This window comes from Anopheles darlingi, chromosome 2 (assembly GCF_943734745.1).
Source record: "Anopheles darlingi chromosome 2, idAnoDarlMG_H_01, whole genome shotgun sequence".
Classification (NCBI taxonomy): Eukaryota; Metazoa; Arthropoda; class Insecta; order Diptera; family Culicidae; genus Anopheles; species Anopheles darlingi.
In genome coordinates, this window is record NC_064874.1 from 47,574,403 (window position 1) to 47,593,170 (window position 18,768).

The window sequence follows — 18,768 nt, forward strand, 5'->3', positions numbered from 1 at the left end:
CCGTGCCGTCACGCAGCCCAGTCCAGCCAGCTCGGCCGGTTCGGTGCGCCGTGTATCGTCCACCCCTACGGAACGTTCGAGCACGATGCTGACCGCCACCAGTTCGGCCCCAGGCTCTGCAGGAGGGGCGCTGCCCGATGGTCCAGTGCCCGAAGGTCTCGCTCGGTGTGACATCTGTAGCCGTAACTTTGCCGACGATCGTATCGAGAAGCACCGAACGATCTGCCAGAAGACGAAGGCGAAAAAGCGCAAGGTGTTCGACGTGACGAAGCAGCGGGTGGCGGGAACGGAGGCGGAAAAGTATGTCCTAAAGGCCAGGGGCAAGGGTGCCGGTGCCGGTGCCGCCCGGAAGCAATCTAGTCAGCAGCAATCGGGCGCAGGAGGAGCTGGCAAACCGAACAACTGGCGCAAGAAGCACGAGGAGTTTATCGCCACTATCCGAGCGGCGAAGGAACTGAAGGCGCATCTGGCCAAGGGAGGCAAGCTGTCGGATCTGCCACCGCCCCCACCGTCCGAGAATCCGGACTACGTGCAGTGTCCGCACTGTTCGCGTCGTTTCAATCAGACCGCCGCCGATCGCCACATTCCCAAGTGTGCGACGATGCTGCACAACAAACCGAAACCGAAACCGAAGGCCTCGACCTCGACGATGCGACGATACTGAGACACAGCCGGTTGGTGGGCTGGCATCCCATTCCTAAATTTTCCGTTCTTTAAACTATACTCTACGAAGTCCTCTTTTGATATGACGCCATATTTGATACCACTAATCATCCGCTTGCCCCTTACCCGGTTTTGATACGATATAACGTGAAAGGCGGATGGCTGCATCCGGTGCGGTAGAAACAGATGTCGGTTAAAGTTAGATCCGAATCACCGCAGCCACCAACAGGCCCCTAACCATTGGAATGGTCATTCGGAAAACCGCATCATGTGCTAACCGTACCAACCCGAAATGAAATGATAATCACAACCAAATGCTTCTATTAACGTGTGTATGCTGGATGGATGGCTGGGTGGCCTATATCCTGCCTGTCCCCGCCTATCCCCCAATTCCCGAGAAATGGCTGTGTGTGACACAGGACAATGCGACGCGAACGATGTTCAAATTGATGTACTCTTGTGTGTTTGTGGTGTAAAATTAATAAAAGTAAATCATGCAGATACAACAACAACAATAGGCTTCGATTAATTCTCTTTATTGGAGTAACACTACGGCGCATTCTCTTGTGAGCCTTCTTCTTGGCTGCACGGTTGTAGCGGAATGAGGAGTATTTGTAATGTGCAGCTGGTCGCCGCTACCGCTACAGCACCACAAACGGAAGCAATGTAATTGATCCTATTCCACCACCGTATCCCCATGTGGTTCGACTTCCGTCACCAATCCATGAACCCTATTCCCAGAGTCTTGTTCCGTGCAGAAATCGGTAAAAAGTAGTGTTTGGCATGACGTAGCTGTCTGGTAGTGGTCGGTATTGTCAAACTAAAAACCTTCATGAATACTACCAACATTAGGACGAATACCACCAAGACGCTAATACGTTTACTATCAATGGTGACTGTGATGAAAATGAAAAGATAGGACGAAGCTAATCTGTACTTTTCGTATTTCATGACAAACAAGACCCTGGAATCAAGTAGACTAACAAAAGGCTAAACTCTGGGAATGTCGGGCCCTATGACTACAACATACCATCGGAACCAGATCCGATCACTATCCCTGAATCGTAGCGCCGACCTCAATCCCTCCTATCTCACGGATACACGGAATTCGTGGCATGCCGTGACTCTTGCTCGCATGTTTCGTCCTCCGCATAGGCGCTTTCATCTAACACAAGTCACCACCCGCGCTTTCCACGTGAACCGTCTGCAGGTTCCGTTTTGGTGATAGCGTGACAGTAACGCTGGACAACAATATTACGCCAAGAAAATAAGTAAATAGCTCTGGAACCCCTAGGCCCTAGGAGAGTTCCAGACGATCGGATTCGCTGCTCAAGGGTGAATCAAGTTGATATGCGATAAGGGTTTGTCTTCGCTTCGATTTTCTTACTATTTTGCACTATTAACACATTAACTACAACGGGGCCGATAGGAATGGCCCAATCCTCGAATGATCGGCTGCTCGCTGATTTCATGTACTACTATAGCTTTCTACTTATCTTACTTCTGCTCCTATTTGTAGCCTTCCACCGTCCTGTCGCCAAGTGGTCTCCCCCTTCCTTTTGTCCAGCTGTTTGTAAGAGGGTGTGTATATGTGTGTGTGTCGATGTCCGTGTGAATGTATGTTTGCCTAATTCTGTGTCTACGTGGAAGATAATAATAATAATACTTGTAATACTCGTACTTTGGTTTCCCCCCGCATGTTCAATGCCAAAGATACACGGCAGTAGAAAGTAAAGTGACCGCCGCCATCTCCACCGAACCGCTGTCGGCTTATGTTTCCGGATACCGACAGTAGGCATTGCCTTCGATGGCTTCCAGCGGTATCCAGTCCTCGGACAGTGGTAATCGGTTCCGGTTCGTTTCGACTTCCCGCAGTACCCGCACGATGTTCCCACCAACCAGCTTCTTGATGGCGACCGAGCCCCACAATCGGTCACGGGCTAGTTCGGCGAGCAGAAGGGGATAATTCTTGGGCGATCCGCTCAGCCCCACGTGGTCGACGCCAGCAATCGCACGGATGTAGTTGATGGCCGTGATTGCATCCTTCAGTGACATCGGCTTATCACCGCACCGTTCCACGTTCAGCATCAGCACGCCACCATTCTGCGAGAGGGCACTCAGGATGTGGTCCGGTACGGCGGCCGTCGTACCGTTGCATGCCATCGATGAGGGCAGTGCGTTCGAGAGCAGCAGCGGCGCTTTGGCCACATTCAGTGCAACCATCATGGCGGGTTCGGAAAGGCGCGAAATCTCGACCAGCATGCCCAACCGGTTCATCTCCTGGATAACGATCTGTAATGTACGTACGAAATTTAGCAACTTGACACTCCCTACTGGATCTCGACTTACCTCGCCAAAGTTGGTCAACGTGGAGGGAAGGTTTTCGTCGAAGAAATCGTTCCGAATCGAGGCACTGGCCCACGGGGTCGTGCAGCCGACACCGGTGAGCGAAACAAAGCGCGCACCGAGCGAATACATCGATCGTAGTACGGCCAAACTGGAACCGAGCGTATGGCCACCCTCGAGCCCGAACAGTATCGCCAGCTTACCCTCCGTATGCGCCTGTTCCATTTCGTCCGCATTCTCGACGACCGCCATGTCCCCGTTCTTACTGACCAGACGGCGTGCATCGTCCAGACCCTCGAGGGTCAGCTGCACCGCGTCCAGGTACTGGGCGGCACATGGGACCGCTATGGGCCACAGTAGTGCCCCCACCATACCGCTTTTTACTTCCGCGAAGCTTTTGCTAAAGTTGGCCCCCATCGGTGGTGCCCAGTAGCCCTCGACAAGCGGTGACTCGACGAGCAGCCGCCGGATGAATGCCAACCGGGCCTCCAGCAGGGAGGACGAGCGTAGCTGCAAACCGAGCGGAATACCAGCGGCCAGTGCCACGCACACCAGCAGCCCCGAGACGAGAGCAATTATCTTGCGATTCCGACGCTCCTTGCCCAGCTTCGGCGGTGGAGGCGAGATGCTGTCCTTAGTGTACGAGTGAATGCTGCCGTTCTTAATCTTCTCCGGGTACTTGGTGATTTCGGGCGGTAGCTCGATGTCCGCGATCTCGGTAAACACGAAACAGTGCTGCTTGCATCCGGCCGGATGTTGATGGACCGGATGTAGCTCCATGAAGTCGTGGTTCGGCATGGTCGCGGTATTCATGCTGCTCCTGTTGTTGTCCTTGTTGTTGTTGTTACAACCCCTTTGTTGTCGCAGCTGGAACACGACACAATCAGTGGGATGGGGTGCCCCTTCCCGCCCCGCTAGTATACCAAATATTCGCCCTTGCCAATCACTAACGAGCCATATCCGGCTATGGCTATGTGTCCCGCGTGGAACGGTGTTTCGTACACTTTAACGTTGTCCGCACGACATAGGAATTTCACTTTTTCCGTCGAAACTGCGATGAAAGTTAAACTGTCTTTGTGCTGCTCTGGCCGTGGCTTCCGGCGCACATGCGCACAAAGGACATGGAAGGATATGCGAGATAATGGATTGGCGAAAGGAACAAGAGCCATTTGTATATCAATGTGTTTCAAAAAATATTGAAAGACACATTTTGTAACGATTTTGGATGAAAGATACTCCAGATAATCTAGATTAAAGTTTGGAAACAGGATGTTAATCAAATGAACCAACCATTTTGTTCCAGGATAGGTTCTTGTTCCAGATCGCATTGATTATTTTTTTTTAAATTTACTTGGTCAATCCAGAACTGCAGTGGATGAAGATAAAACACTTGAAAATTAAGTTTTGTACAGACGTAGAAAATGCATTTATTAGTAAGTTTTTCTGAAAATTAAAAGAACACGGCCACGGTTCGAGAGCCCCGAGAGCGATCGCGCTCACTCGGACACTTCTTCCACTTTGTCACTTAGTAGTGTAATCATTTGCTTCACGGCATCGGCCGCCGCCACCAGTTCCAGCCCCTCCAGAATGTATGCCAAGTTGTCCAAGCTCGCATCCATATCGTCATCGAACCAGAGCGTCAGCAGATGACAGCACTGCTCCGTTATCGTACCGTTCTCCGACTCGAAATACTGTATCTCGTCCGCACTGTACCCGAGCTTGGTGGCCAGCTTCTTCCAATCCTTGCCAATGCTCGGTGCTAGCTCGGCCAACTGCTCTTTGCTTACCGATAGCGTTTTGTGTGTGTTCTTGTCCTCCGGCGTTAACTGATCCGTCTTCAGCAACTCCGAATCCATCTGCTCGTGCTCCTCATCACCGACCAGCCCTTCACCTTCGGCCTCCGCCTGCTCAACGCACGGTGCCGCTGCTTCCGCGTCTTGCATCGCACTCTCTAGCTTCACGTCCAGCTTGTCCTTCTGGATCTTCTTGCGTACACTCTCGAGATAATCCGACACCTTGTACGAGGGAGCATTGAAAAGTGTGAAGAAATGCGGCGATTGGCGGGCGAGCAACCGCAACGCACGCCATTCGAACGAGGGATCTTGCTTCTCTTTCGGATTTTCCAGATACGTTTCCAGGGACGGCAAGAAGTTCCGGTCCGTACCCTTACAAGCCTGTAAATTGTCCGGGCAAACGTTCCATAGGCGGGTAATTTCCGGATTGCCCATGAAGAACTTGCCCTGGCGTGTCGCATCCCTTATAAGATCGCCCAACGGGCGTCTAGGACGCTTCGCTGGCGGACGGCCGGATGTGGCTGTGCTAGAGGAGCCGCTGGACGAAGATGAGCCAACGGTTTGTGCCGCGGCACCGGTACCGGTTGAAGTCGTTGTACCTGTTCCGGAGGCCGGTGCACCATCATCAAGCACCGCTTCCGGTCGTTTGAATTCCTTGCATCCCTCGTTCTTCCAGCTGTTCCACAGTTCCTCGCGTGTCAGCATATGGCGCACGGTTTCGGCAAATTTCTTCCCATTCGGTGGCGATTCCTCCAGCAACCGGTAGACGAGCGTTTCCGTTTCCTTCAGCCAATCGCTCTGCGCCTGTGTGAGAACGTGCGCATCGGCCTTAAACTTGACGGTGGAGTTAAGATACTGAAACAGAATCAGAAACTGCACCAACACCGAACGCCGAAAGTTGGAATCGGAAAGCTGCAGCGAAAGGAGCTTCGGATTGGTGAGAAACTTGGCAAAGAAGTGACCGGCCTCCCGGATTTGATCCACGTCCATCGGTGGGCAATCCGAGCTCGATGTGCCTCCCTCCGTCAGCTTTGCACTGCCCGTGCTCGAACGGTGTTCCTCCAGCTTGAAGCTACTGAACGCCGACAGGACGCTACCGGCATGTGTGGCGAAGGTTTTCCACTGGACTTTGTTGTAGCACTGGTTCGGGTTGCGGAAAAAGTCCTGCAGTGCCCAAAATTTGCAGTACAAATTGTAGTCGATCTTGAGCTTGTTCTCCTCCGTTTCCTTCTCGGTCCCCTCGGTTTCATCGGTCGCACCGTTACCGCTGGTTAGCTGGTCTAACGTCGTCTCGTTACCCTCCATACCGTACTCGGTGATGTTTTCCAGATTGAACTCGGAGATGATGTTCAGTCCGCTGCGCTCGGAAAAGGGGAAGAACTTGGCCAGAAACAGCAGTATCCGCCCGCAGAAGACCGTGTTCTGGGAGCGGGACAACCGGCGTAGCAGATCGTTGCACATACGGAGTAGATTGTGTTTGCAGGCCGTAAAGAAGAACTCCTCCTTCCAGGTGGCCACATTGTTCTCCACGTACGTGAAAATCTGCTCCGCCCGGTCCAGCGTGACCGCATCAAAGCAATCGCCCAGCAGCACCACCGGCATCGTGGCCATCGTCATGTCCTTCCGGCAGGAGGCGACTGCGAAGTTTATGAATGCCTCGATAGCCGGTATGTCCTCCGTGAGCGTGAGCAGCATATCGCGGAAGGCCTGGTGCAGAGCTGTCTTCTTATCGGTGGCACGGACCGCATCGTAATCTGCCTTCAGCAACTCGATATCGTTATCCTTGAACGCGCGTTTTAGAGATTCCTGCGGAAAGAGAAAAACGAACCCGGTTGGAGAAGCGTTTCCGGCAATTTTGCTCGACGCACTTACGGTGAACGTTTCCAGCAACACGAGAAAGTTTGACGAACTCATTTTCTAGCCTTTTCGCTAGAACAGATACTAAAATTGCACCTTTTATCTGAAAAACTCCAAAAATTGTTGTCGCGGCGCGGGAATGTAAACACGGCCGAGTACCCCGTAACGCTTTTGTGTAACTCTTTTCTGTAACGCTTTCTGCAGTTCTGGGCGAAATTCGAAAGTTGCTGCAGAGACAATTCTGCTGCAGAGACAGTTTTCTTGTTCTCTATGGGCAGATTTTTGTACAATTTTGCCGCTTGTGGTTCGCCGTAGTTGTTTGATCGAGTCTCGAAGATTTAACTCGAAGAGGTCCAGGCCACAACGAGGTTTGTGTAAAAGTGTTTCGTCTCAGCCACCGTTTACCAGGCACGAGAAGCCGCTAGCAAGAATCCGGTCTTTCCCCCCTTTCCCGTTCTAGTTCTAACCCACCACCTCCAGCGTGCGCGTTTCTTCCAGCATTATTGTTGTTCTACGTTTTTCCTCTCTTGTTGTGTACGCCGTTTTTTGTGCAACACTTTTAGTGTACGAAACCCGATTTCCCCGATATCGACATCACACGCTGGAGAAGGTAGCAGGAGAGATTCGTGAAAGATTTACGTGAAAGACGCTTCGGGGAGGTCGGAGGTCAACTTCAAAACCGTTCAACTCCAGCCCGGTCACCCCCTGGGTAGGAGATTCTAGAACCCCAGCCGGACATAGCCCCTCCAGCGGCCAGCGACTGGAGAAGATTTCTTTCTTTCAGTCCCCCATCCCCCACAAATTCAAACCAAACAACGTGCGCTGGTGTTCGTGCGAAGGAAGTGCGAAGATGATGATGATCATCATCATTCATTGAGCAGAGATAGAACGTACGCTAGCGCTGTCCCGTTCTCGGCCACGGTACATCTCCCGGGGTGTCCGACCAAGAATCTTGACTCAACATCCCCCCTCTCCCTTTGGACCCCACTCCCGATCATCTCCATAAGCGCGCGGGGTTAAATGGAATGGCATTCAGTTGAATCACAAGACGCCGACGCCTCGACGCCTCGACGACGACTACAACAACAAAATCAATCACGGCACTTTAGTTAGTAGGAGGCTGTTGCGAGACACGCACGCAATCATCATCCAAAGTTGTTTTCAATGTATTTGCATTCTCTCACCCTTGGCCAGCAGCAGGTTATCGCCGTTTGTTGATTGGTGCTTCGAGGAGTGAAGGTGCACCAACCCCCCTACCCCACCCCTATCCTGCGTGGTGTGCAAAAAAAGTGCAAGATTCCGAAATTCCGCCGCGACAGCAGCCGTGAATGTGAAGCCGAAGTTGGCCGGGAAGCGTGTGTCGTCAACGTGAGAGTGGTTACCGTTGCCTGGAGTAACAAGTGCAAGTAGTGTACACCGATATTGTTTCCCTTTACGCGCACGTGCTTTTGTGGGGCTGGCTGCTCAGATCACAGTTGTTGGTTTTGTGTTGATTGCGTGCTCCAAGGGAAAAGGCGTGTAAGGAAAACGGAAGGCCGAGCCTCTTGTGGCACTGTGGCGCGTGAATTTCATTCAGTTCAGTAACCAATTTTTGGTGAAAATCCACGAAAAAACCCCCTCCGGGGCATCTGTGGGGCAACGTCGTGAGAGCTTTCCTGGCCACGCGCTAGAGCAACAACAACAGCAGCAACAGCAGCAGCAGTGATACAACAACAATGGCTTCATTTCGAAATGCGCACAAGAGTCTGTCGGTGGAGGAGCGGGCGGAGATGAAGGAAAAATTCGAAGAGGTAAGTGTAGTGCGGGGAGGAAGGGTGTGTCTTCTTCTTCGTAGCACGTTTCAAGCGCCAACACAGCCCCTGACCAAGCTGTTGACCCATCATATCGGTCGACTCCGGAGGTTGTTGTTCTGGTTTGCTAACAATGTTCGAACCGTTATCAGTTTCCCGAACCCACATGCATGCCATTCGCAAATAAACGTATCTCGCTCTTTGCCCGGGACCCAACCAAGACCGGAAATTAGCTGGCAGATTCTGTGGCACCATCCGGGAGTTGTCTCTACTCTACTGAGTCATCGCCGGTGATGGTGTCATGCTGAAGCATTTCTACTGCGAAACGTAATTAGTAACCAAACGGCAGGGCACACTAGACACTAGAGATGATTTGAAAATATTTTACACGCCAGTTTCGCCCAGTCTTTTGACCGGTTTGATGACTCATGCGCGGTATGAAAACCACGAGGTGTATTGTATTACCGACCCTGCCAAGAGAGTGCCTTGTAAGCCGGTTTCTCAGAAACATTTGCATACTATGTGATTCCGCACCCTTCGCTTGTGTGCTGCTTGATGCACTCTTGAGAGTGCACCCTTTGGGTTGAGTGTGCACGGCGGGCGGCGGCGGGATCAAGTTGGCATGGAAATTGTTGAAATTAATTGCAAGCAACCCCTCTATCCCGACGTAGCGTAGCGAGCGACGTAGCCAGCAGCAGACACTAGGCGGCATACAACCGTCGTCTCCATAGTAGGCTTATCCCCGTGGGGGGTGTTGGGTTACATTTTTCCAATCGAGCAACCGAGTTTCCCCCGAGTGACGGGCGCGGTAGCGGCAATAAAAATGTGTTTTGCATGTAGTAGAGGCAAGTGCGAACCACCAGAAAACCCGTTCTATGCCCGTGTCACGGAAGGGGCTGCATCCCATCACAATGCCTACCAAGCATGCCAACCATCGACTCCCGAAGACCTGGTCGACCTTAATTAATTTCCAATTGATTGACGATGAATAAATCAATGGATCCGCATTCCATTCCCCACCCCGACCTACCCGGGAATGAAGCGACGAGAAAAAGGAAAATCGGAGTTCGGGAGCTGCGTCTCTTCCTTCCGACTTCCGCTCGGGGAAGGGGTGGCGGATCGATTCTCGGGTTCGTTGCTGCTGGTGTGGCGCCAGCCACATCCACTCCTGGTGCGTGCAGTAGTAACGGTTCGTGCATGTGTGTTAGTGAGCCGGCCGGTCTGGATTTGCCGGTTTTTCACCCCACTCGGCGAAGCCAGACGGCGGTTGACCTCATTTTCTTGTGGGAGTGCCGGTGCACTGGGTGGAGGCAGGCTGCCATGGGGTAGAGGTGAGCCTCTGGATGGATGCTCACGCGCATGCCACGGCACAGCCCAGCCCAGCATACTCCGGACATCCGACCGGCATTACTTTTTCACCGACCACGACAACGACGACGACGTCGTGGCAAAGAGAGCTTTCCCGGGGACATAACATACTTCGGGACGAGAGCCGGGGTGCCGGTTGTTGATATCCACATCCGGCCAACGTGGCGTACTCGGGAACGCCCGTCTCGATTCGTTTTCTTCTTCGTTTTTCGTGAAGTTTTCCACCAGTTTTCCACCGGTACAAGTTGGCGTCGAGAGTCGTGCGCTTGCGGTCCCGTGAAGCGCCGATTCTGATTGAAGAACACGTGTATCTCTCGTGAGTGTGTGTGTGTGTGTGTGTCTGTCGCATACATTATTCACTTCGGTCTTCTTTTTTTCGCGTGTTTCAATCCGTGATGGTCGCTGGCAGGATACATTACATTTAGTATGGTTTTTGTTGGGGCTTCTTATTCGTATCCTACCAGAACATGTGTCTAGTTTGAACCGTTTGCGGAATTTTAGGTCTTTTTTATCATGTTTCTTGCTGAGTAATTCAGCTAGATTGATAACATTTAAATATCAAGCCACTCATACATTTCCAAGTCTTTACAATCTTTCCGTAATGACCTTTATGTTTCGAGTTTTTTATTCGGCTTTCATTCACTGATAAAAACAGAAAATAGAACAGAGTTTCTAGGATTTTCTATTCTAGTCTTGCATCTTGTAGTGCTGCTTTTCATAACCATGTTACGAATAAGAATGTAGTGGAACTTACATTTCTACGCTGTATTTCTACGCTGGATGAAGGAAATATTATTAGTAGTTTGCATACAAAGCAAGCAAGACAAAAGAATTAACCTGACAGCAGAGAATTCAAGGCAATGATGATGATGATGATGATGGTGAGACCGGTCTCTTACTGCAACAATTGATTTTGATTGACAAAATTATGGATTTTGATAGTAGCAGCTCTCTATGCTTTGCAGGAAGTCACAGTGTCATTGTTGTAACACCCTCCAGAACACTGTCTCTCTGCGACGTATACAGCAACCATTTCCATGCTTTAAATATATTCCGCTATCGATTATTTACAACTCTGTTTAAAGCCCCTCCTCAAAAGCCAGCAGATGGGTGTTGCGTCTGCATTTTAAAGCCTCCCGTACATCAGAGTTATATAGAGGATTTCAGAAAGTAGCAGTAGATTCTGCGTTTTCACAGCTCGAATGTCCATATCAAATAATTGAGGCCATAATATTTTGTCACCTAGATCACATAGTCTCCACCATTTTTTTATTAAATATCAGCAATAATGGTCACATATCTTTAACGATGACTTACTGATGTCGCGCTGTAGATACCACGATTATTTAAGGGCAACGTTTTGTTTGAATATGAAGTGTTTTTCCTTTTGTTTGCTGATGTCACGTTGAATTTAAATGCAGATCAAAAGCACATGAAGCTTGTTTCTACTATGGGATATTATTTTTCTAACGCAAAAACAGTGTTTCCTCACTTTTGTCATTGAATTTCATAAGTGAATTCCCGGATATCAAAAATATAAGATGGAACGATGGATCCATGGAATCGATCAAACAGGAACTCCATTGCTGATGCTTTGGGACAACAGTTTCAGCTTTAACCGTACTCCTACAAGAGCCCTCCCGGGAGGGTCCTTCCCCAGGTTTATCGCCCAAGTTTGGCCCACTTCCATGCAATCCTCCAACACACAAAAATGCACAAATCCGACACCAAAAACCATGACTAATGACGCGTCGCGAGCAGAGGTCGTTCCTTTTTCTGTTACGTAGGCGTGCTTGGTCGCTGCCCCTCTGTCTGTCTGTTTGAAACGCATCCGTCGCCGCCGCTGCCGCCATGAGCTGCCACCACACGCTATAGTGCCCTGGCCCTTGTGCTGGCCTGGTGTGACCGCACACCCATCAAAATGACCATAACGTACGCCCGATGCGTGATGCACCGCTCCTTGGGCTCAGAAGTCCCAGAAATGGAATGGACCCTGCCTCTTCCTTCGTTCATTTCCGCCTACTAGTTGGTTGTATAATAATCTTTCCACTTTCTCAACCCACCCACCGGTCGGTCGATCGGTCGGTCGGTCAGGAAGTAGACCCCCGGTCAGTCAGTCTGTCCGTTGGTCGGTCAAACTTTCTCCACGCCGCCGATAGAAGCCGCACCGCACGCCCGGCGGGCATAGAAGGTGCGTTCCTTTCTTTGTTGTCTCGTTGGCTCTATGATCGAGGCGAAGGCAAAGACCTTGTCTTTGCCACGGGTTGCGATCGCCGTTCGGTCACTCCCGCTATGTGACCCCGTAGCTTATCAGTTGGCCAATGCCCAACCGGGACCACAATGAAGGTCTCGGTCTCGGAGCTGACTGAGGCCATAGCGAGCAGCGCTTATCATGAAGTCACTTTCCGGCATACCAACCGGCGATGGATGGCGTTGCTGGTGTCCCGAGATAAACACGCTCGACGGCGCCTCCCGTCGCGCCATCAGACAAATCTTCGGCCTTCGGAGCACCCCTTGCGCGTTTTGACCCCGCCGCCCGTTGCTGCAATGGTCCGTCGCAAAGATCACGCGCTGGTGCTGCTGCAATGCATGTGTATAAATGGCCATCCTCCCTATGTGCATTCCATTGCCCCCAGCCCCTTTCTTATACCCCTTTCTAAATGCATTACTGCGCTTACATTTCAACGAGACGACGAAGGGAGACAAATGACAAAGAACTCGAACTGGATGGAGGGGTGCTACACGTACTCTCAGCACGATCACGATCGTAAATGCTTTTTCCTTGACATCGCCGCAAACTGCCTGTCGCCACTGTTGTGGTATGGCCTGTGGCCCCGTTGGTTCTCTGTCTCTGCCTTGATACGCCACGGAACAATTTGCATCGTCGTCGAGACACTTCCGCGTTACGTCGGGGCGCGTTCTCCAGAACAGAACCAAGAACACAATCAAGTCTAGCACTTGAAGCTGCTGGTACCGGCGGGGGAGAGAGAGAGATATGATGAGTCACCGCAAATGGTCGATTTATGCCTTCGGCGGTTTCATCCTCGGCTAGCAGATTGTTTATTGGCCTTCTCCTGCTTGCCTAGCCAAGACTTTACCCGCATCACAAAGACGACGGTGACGGATTCTGTAAGTCGCCCAGTTAGCCAGTGAGTCACGTCTTGACACGCCAACTCGCTTTCCAAACGGGAGGAGCACGACATGACCGACTCATCGACTGATCCAATACAATATCTCCCCCAGGGGGTCCGTCCGAATGATTTGGCCATCATTTGGCTCCTCTGATCCTGATCAATGTGTCCGTGCGGGTGTATTTGTGGTGGAAGGGTGCTGTAGGAATAATAATATATGTTTGGCGCTTATTTGAAGTTTTCTTTTTTTTGGTTTGGTCTCGCCACTTGAACGGTGTCCGAGCGCGCGAGGCTTAGAGCTTAGAGAGCGCGATCGCGCTCTAAAGTGTCGCCTTTAAATGCCTTTCGTGCCGCGACGTGATGGCCTCCTACTACAATATACACACGCGCCATTACGTCATGCGGTACGTTGCAGCAATAGCAGCAGCGGCAGACCCACTACAGACCACCACATGACATCAGCATGCAATGCGCTCCATTTAAAGACGCGTTTTTCGTGGCCCCTTGAAGAGACCAGATGGTGAACGTGCTGGAATGGGTTTTGGATGGTTTAAACTTCTGCTTTCTTTCAAGCTATCATAGTAGACGTCGAGTTGCGGCGAGTATATGCAACGCAGTAACGCTTCTTTCAAACAAAGAAACCGTTGGTTGCAACACGCTCGGGATTCTAGTCTGATTCTAATCAAAGCAACCAATAAAGTGACGCGTGTTTGTCTTCTGAGTCGCTAATTTCGCTAATACAATGGGTGTACTCCGAAAGCTTCTAAACATTGTAATTACCTTCAATAGATTGCTACTTTGTAACCCGAGACCGAGATTGTGGTTTCATATGGCACCTTCGCTTCCCTCATCATTACCGGATTTATTTGTCATTCGTGACTGAATTGTAAACGAGACGGGCCCAGTGGTGGCGGCGGTGGTATCGGCATACCATTCCTGTCCGGCCTTCCGCCTTCGGTATCTCCAGTGCCAAGAGCCTCCTTCAGGTGTGGTACGCAACAAAACACCCCACGATGTCACGCAGGAACACGTATCATGGCTAGGCTCTCATAAAAAAAATACCCGCTATCTACATTATCTGGCAGCAGGAAGTAGTCAAAAGCCGGTGGCGCAAACACCAACACCAATAGGCCGATTGTGCCAACGTATTGTTTCACTTTTGATTTCGGCTTTAATTCGTTGCCATAAAATTGCATAAAGACGGCAACAGCCTCTGCAGAAGCATCATTCGAACAAATCAAAGCCGAAGTTCTCTCGACGACATACTTCTTCTTTGATATGTTAGTCCTCTCCACTGCACGATAGCAATTTTATTTTAAAACTCTCAAAAGCACATACCATTCTATGGATGAGGCATGCATCGCGCACAGTTTGACAGTTGTTTCAATCGAATTTCCAACAGAATTGGATAAAGGCCACTTGGATCTGAAAAAAAAAATCATCTTATCTGTGCCCGATTACGATAACAACATTCTTTCAGTCTCATTTTGATAATTAACGGGTGGTTGCTACCGTCGCTGCGTATCTTTCGTCGAATGTTGCAGTTCCTTTCATTTGGCGCTTTTGTGTCCAAGGAAAAGCATCAAAAATGGAGCACAATGTAATACTAGCATTGTAGTTTTCATCGGTCGTCACCTTCCCGATCATGGCACACCACGAGTGCAACGCAAGAAAATGTCTAAAATTGCAGTTCGTAAAAAGCAGTGCAGCCCGCACCGCACGTTAGGGTGCGCCAGATCATGACGATCAAGGGAAGGTGTTCCGAAATGCAGCTAAAAAGACAGCGAGAGAGACAGAGAGAGAGAAAGAGCACGCACGTGATTCTAGGTTCTATGCGTATCATTAGTGGGAGCAATTATCTAATCACCATGAGGCCACCATGATATGTTTGCGTGCAATCACGCGCGCAATCGCCTGTGGCGCACAATGCACAGAACGTTGCAATTGCTTGCAGCTTCTCAACCTTGCGGCTGTGTTGGCATTGACCGGCGTCGTCGTCGTCGTCGCCGTCCGTCTCGAGTGTGCCAATCGCGCGCAATGGCTTATCTGATAAAGCAAACATACACGCCCAAGCATCGAGTATGTACGCCGCGGGGTGTGTGCAATTGCTGCATCGCGGTGCAGCGTACGAACGAACAGCTCAATTAAAACCACATCCGGACTCCCCGGTTGCTCCGGATTCCGCGCTTGCAATGGAGGGCGCTTTGAAGATTGACTTCCAAACGAACGAAACCTCGCGAGAACACACCAATTCATTCAAACCACCAATCCAACACACAATCAGGGCCCGAGGATCGTGCCACCCCACCACGATGACGACGACGACGGGGGGTTGGACGATTCGATTTTGCTGAAATGGTGAATCCGTGTAGAAAAAAAACAAGAACTGAAACCAAAAAAAACGACGTTTAACAAAATATGTTCACCATATGGGTGGCTGCTGCTGGTGCTGGTGACTGACGCGAGCCAAGAAGCGGCGAGAGGACCAACGCGGCTCGCGATCGGTCGCTGCTGTTTGGCTATCGAGCGTCTCTTCGCGGTGTGTTCGGTTTTGGCTTTGGTGCTGGCCTCCCCCGGGACCATCTAACACTGCGGGTGTAACCCGTTCGTTAGTGTGCGTGTGTGTGTGTGCTATTTTCATTTTCAGCTTCACAGCAATTCGCCTTGTGCCTTGGGGAGAAGAAAGACGGAGAAGCTGAAATGAGGTTCTTGAGCGGTTTTTATTCTCTCCAACATTTGCCCATTTCTGGCCCCAAAGATGGAACTGCTGCTGCTGCTGCTGCTGCTGCTCTTGTGTGAGCGAGGACCAGAATGAAAAGAAATCATATCTCCCCTCACACACCACCACCACCACCCCACGCCTTGCCGGCCTTTGCAATGCAAAACGAGAACGAGACCAGCAGGAAGACATAAGAAGAGGAGGAATGTACGCGGTTTTGAGCTGAAAGAAGCGAGGGGCTGGGGAAGGTCCGTGCTCGTATGCCATAATCGCATTAACACTGGCACTGGCAGCGCAGCGACCACACCATCATCGATGGGGGTCCAGTATGGGGTATGGGGATAGTGTGCCCAGGCGCGGAGAAGAAGATGCTGATGATGATGATGATGACGCGCTCGTGATCGTCGTCGTCGTCGTCGTTGTGGTCGACGAGCCATGCGAGCTGCTGCTGCTGTGACAGAGGTCAAGAAACTTCGATGCCACGTTAAGAATCGAAACTCGTACCGTATGCTCACGCAGCAGATGCTGAAGCTAGCCGGATTATGCTTATATAGTTCAGCTCGTCCGAGCATCATCAGATCAGTGGCGTAGACACACATTCTGACATTAGCATATTTTCATTTTCAACCACAAATGTTCTCCGAAGGTTCTTTCGCCTCTTTGTACAACGGTGGCACCATAATTCGTTTTGTGCTCTTTTCGTTTTATGTTTGGTAGGCATGTCAGTGACTTTCAAGTGACAATTTAGTATCTGTAATACTTTATTTTCGCTATTGTTTATGATTACACCCTATAATTGGTTATCAAGAACAATAACATGCCACGCGCAAGGGTTTGTTAGACATTTTAGCTCTCATTTTCGTCCTACGTTATTAAACATAATGGGTAAATGTGTCAAAAATTACACATATTTACTGTTCAGTGATTCTCGGTACCGTGCCTGTAAAATTTTAAAGCATTGCTAAATCACACACCCTTCATCGCTTAAGCTCTGTTGTAAACCAAAATTACCACTCTAAAAATGGTCTTCAAACTCAATACACAAAACACAAGTACTGTTCGATAAAGTTTAGATAAAGTAAAAACTGTGCCGTTAGACACACTCGATCGAGGAATAACAATCGATCGAGTGTGAATTCTGCGCCTCAAACAACGCCACCGCAACTGAGGCCTCGTGATATCGTTTGTCGGCTGATATATCATGAGGACGTAATCATTTATATGTTCCCAAAAGCTAGCAGATTTTACATTATTTAATCCAAAAATGATTGCGTGATGTAATTACGTCTTCAGGAGTAATCGAGTAGTGGTGGTTAACAAAACGGTGGCGAGATAATAGCGCATTACTGATTCCTAAGAAGGGGGGCATTCATTCAAGAATGATTTTTATGTTTAATCTTTTTGCTGAAAGTTTAACTGATCTTCATTCTAGGTTCCCTTTTTTTATTCCCGAAAGAGGACCGGATTTGACTTGATTCGTTGTTACATCAATTTAACAATTAATCAAGTGCAAGTACATACTTTTGTCATCAATTTTTGACCCGTTTATACGTTTTTTATTTTTATTGTTTGTGAGTCACTTATGATCTAGCAAACAGATCACATAAACATTGATTGAATCTTTGTCAAAATCATGCGACTTATTACTAATCATTTATTAAGCGACTGAATAATGATAAACTGCCACGTTATCACTCTGTACCAATGCCCTTGAAGAATCTGAACGCTTGTTGGTCTCTGTGCGACGTAACTCACATTCAACCAACAAACAAACAAGCAAACAAACAAACAAGAAACATTTTGCTCAACTGACAACGAAATTCAAACAGAGAACAATCCAGCGCAACATGCTTATCATCCGGCCTTATCAAACGCTGGCATCGTTCGCCAATTACTTACTGCTAATTAACCACAGCTAGGGCGCGTTGCAGCACCCAAGAGAGACACAGATCAGCGTCCTCGAAACGGCTCTTTCGCCCCGGGACGGGGGAGGCGTGCAATCAATTCAAATGAAAGCATTTTCATTCAATCCATTCCGAGGCCAACACTAATGAGTTGCATCGGTGCACATTGCGAATAGCGCGATGATTGAGGCGACCGGTTGGGCCCCCAATGTCTCTTCTTGTCCCTGGCAGATGTGTGTCAGTAGCGTACATGCTCTTGTGTGGTTCCCGTCCCCCCGAGCTACAAGGAGCTACTGGTTTTTACGCTATAGATTATCATGCACGATGGGGAGGATAGCGCAGTTGACAAATCGTTGCTCATCACACACGTCACAAACACCGGTTTCTGAGATCCGCAACACAAACCGCAACCGTGCTACTACCGTCTGTCGTCGTCGTCGTTCAAACCTTGCTTGCGCATCTCCGGTGTCATCCTGACTTTGTGACATCTGCGCAAACCCTTGGCCTGGCTGGCGGATGTCACAAACTAAAAACCACAAAACACACACACCCGCACCCGCACATCGATCGATAGCCTTCCAGACAGACGGGGTACCGGGGAACGAACACCTCTTTTTGCATAATAAAGGCTGACAAAGTGCCACCTTGGCGGGTGGCGGGATCACTCGGAAGCGCGCACACACTCCCTCTCGATTCTGCAGCCCCCGCACTGCCCGGTTTGATTACGATCGCTAACAATTAGCATGCATCGCGCGTCCGCGTTTGCTACTACTATCATACTAGCTATAGCTCCCTCCCCCCACCCTTGGCATAACGCATCATCATATTGCGCCAAGCTGCGCCACAAGTCGCGCCAAGTTAGCTAATCAACCGCATCAACGGTCGGGGTCTCCCCGTGAGCCAGCCAAGTGGTTAACATAGCAATAAACACTAGGATTGTAAAGCGCACGCACACACTTCATTCCGTTGGGTGTCATCCGGCACCGCTCGTTTGTCCGTTTGGTGGTGGTCCATGTTGGTTGCATAATGCGTCCGGCTAGCGGCTAGCGCCAGCGCTTCTGTCTTCTGTATTCCGTGGTGGAATATTATGCCACGAACGTTTACGCCGCATAATCGATATTCGGGCGACGCCGTGCTCACCCTCCTCTCTGGCCTCGCTGGCGCTTGTTCGGATTTTCTATTTCTTGGATTTTTTTT

The 18,768-nt window shown here is 50.0% G+C and overlaps 4 protein-coding genes across 15 annotated transcripts in view; 2 read left to right on the plus strand and 2 right to left on the minus strand.

The window, feature by feature from the left end:
* Positions 1–1,176, plus strand: part of LOC125948288 (mucin-19) — a 14,075-nt gene extending 12,899 nt beyond the window's left edge. Inside the window, exon 6 of the mRNA XM_049674220.1 lies at positions 1–1,176. This exon is cut by the window's left edge and continues 53 nt beyond it. Within this exon, the coding sequence (XP_049530177.1) occupies positions 1–664 (664 nt within the window). The 3' untranslated portion in view covers positions 665–1,176.
* Positions 1–18,768, plus strand: part of LOC125948283 (transcription initiation factor TFIID subunit 1-like) — a 294,308-nt gene that overhangs the window by 257,949 nt on the left and 17,591 nt on the right. The window contains exons 1-2 of one of the 12 annotated variants that reach the window (XM_049674202.1): positions 6,947–7,027; positions 7,854–8,449. The exons of 3 other annotated variants lie outside the window; for them this stretch is intronic. In XM_049674202.1, coding sequence (XP_049530159.1) covers positions 8,375–8,449 — 75 coding nt within the window. In that variant the 5' untranslated portion in view covers positions 6,947–7,027; positions 7,854–8,374. 8 more of the 12 variants (XM_049674199.1, XM_049674204.1, XM_049674201.1 and 5 more) reach the window with 8 other exon arrangements.
* On the minus strand, positions 1,363–4,064 carry LOC125948291 (dipeptidase 3). The gene is made up of 2 exons (XM_049674225.1): positions 3,013–4,064; positions 1,363–2,955 (listed from the first exon to the last, which is right to left on the minus strand). The coding sequence occupies exons 1-2, from the start codon at positions 3,820–3,822 to the stop codon at positions 2,434–2,436; spliced, it is 1,332 nt and encodes a 443-aa protein (XP_049530182.1). The 5' UTR covers positions 3,823–4,064; the 3' UTR covers positions 1,363–2,433.
* On the minus strand, positions 4,413–6,813 carry LOC125948286 (THO complex subunit 1). The gene is made up of 2 exons (XM_049674216.1): positions 6,675–6,813; positions 4,413–6,608 (listed from the first exon to the last, which is right to left on the minus strand). The coding sequence occupies exons 1-2, from the start codon at positions 6,714–6,716 to the stop codon at positions 4,506–4,508; spliced, it is 2,145 nt and encodes a 714-aa protein (XP_049530173.1). The 5' UTR covers positions 6,717–6,813; the 3' UTR covers positions 4,413–4,505.

Coding starts and splice junctions, on each gene's coding strand:
- LOC125948291 (XM_049674225.1), bottom strand. CDS start 3,822: ATGAATACCGCGACCATGCCGAACCACGACTTCATGGAGCTACATCCG. Junction 2,956..3,012: donor CGTTGACCAACTTTGGCGAG/GTAAGTCGAGAT, acceptor CGTACATTACAG/ATCGTTATCCAGGAGATGAA.
- LOC125948286 (XM_049674216.1), bottom strand. CDS start 6,716: ATGAGTTCGTCAAACTTTCTCGTGTTGCTGGAAACGTTCACC. Junction 6,609..6,674: donor TGTTGCTGGAAACGTTCACC/GTAAGTGCGTCG, acceptor CTCTTTCCGCAG/GAATCTCTAAAACGCGCGTT.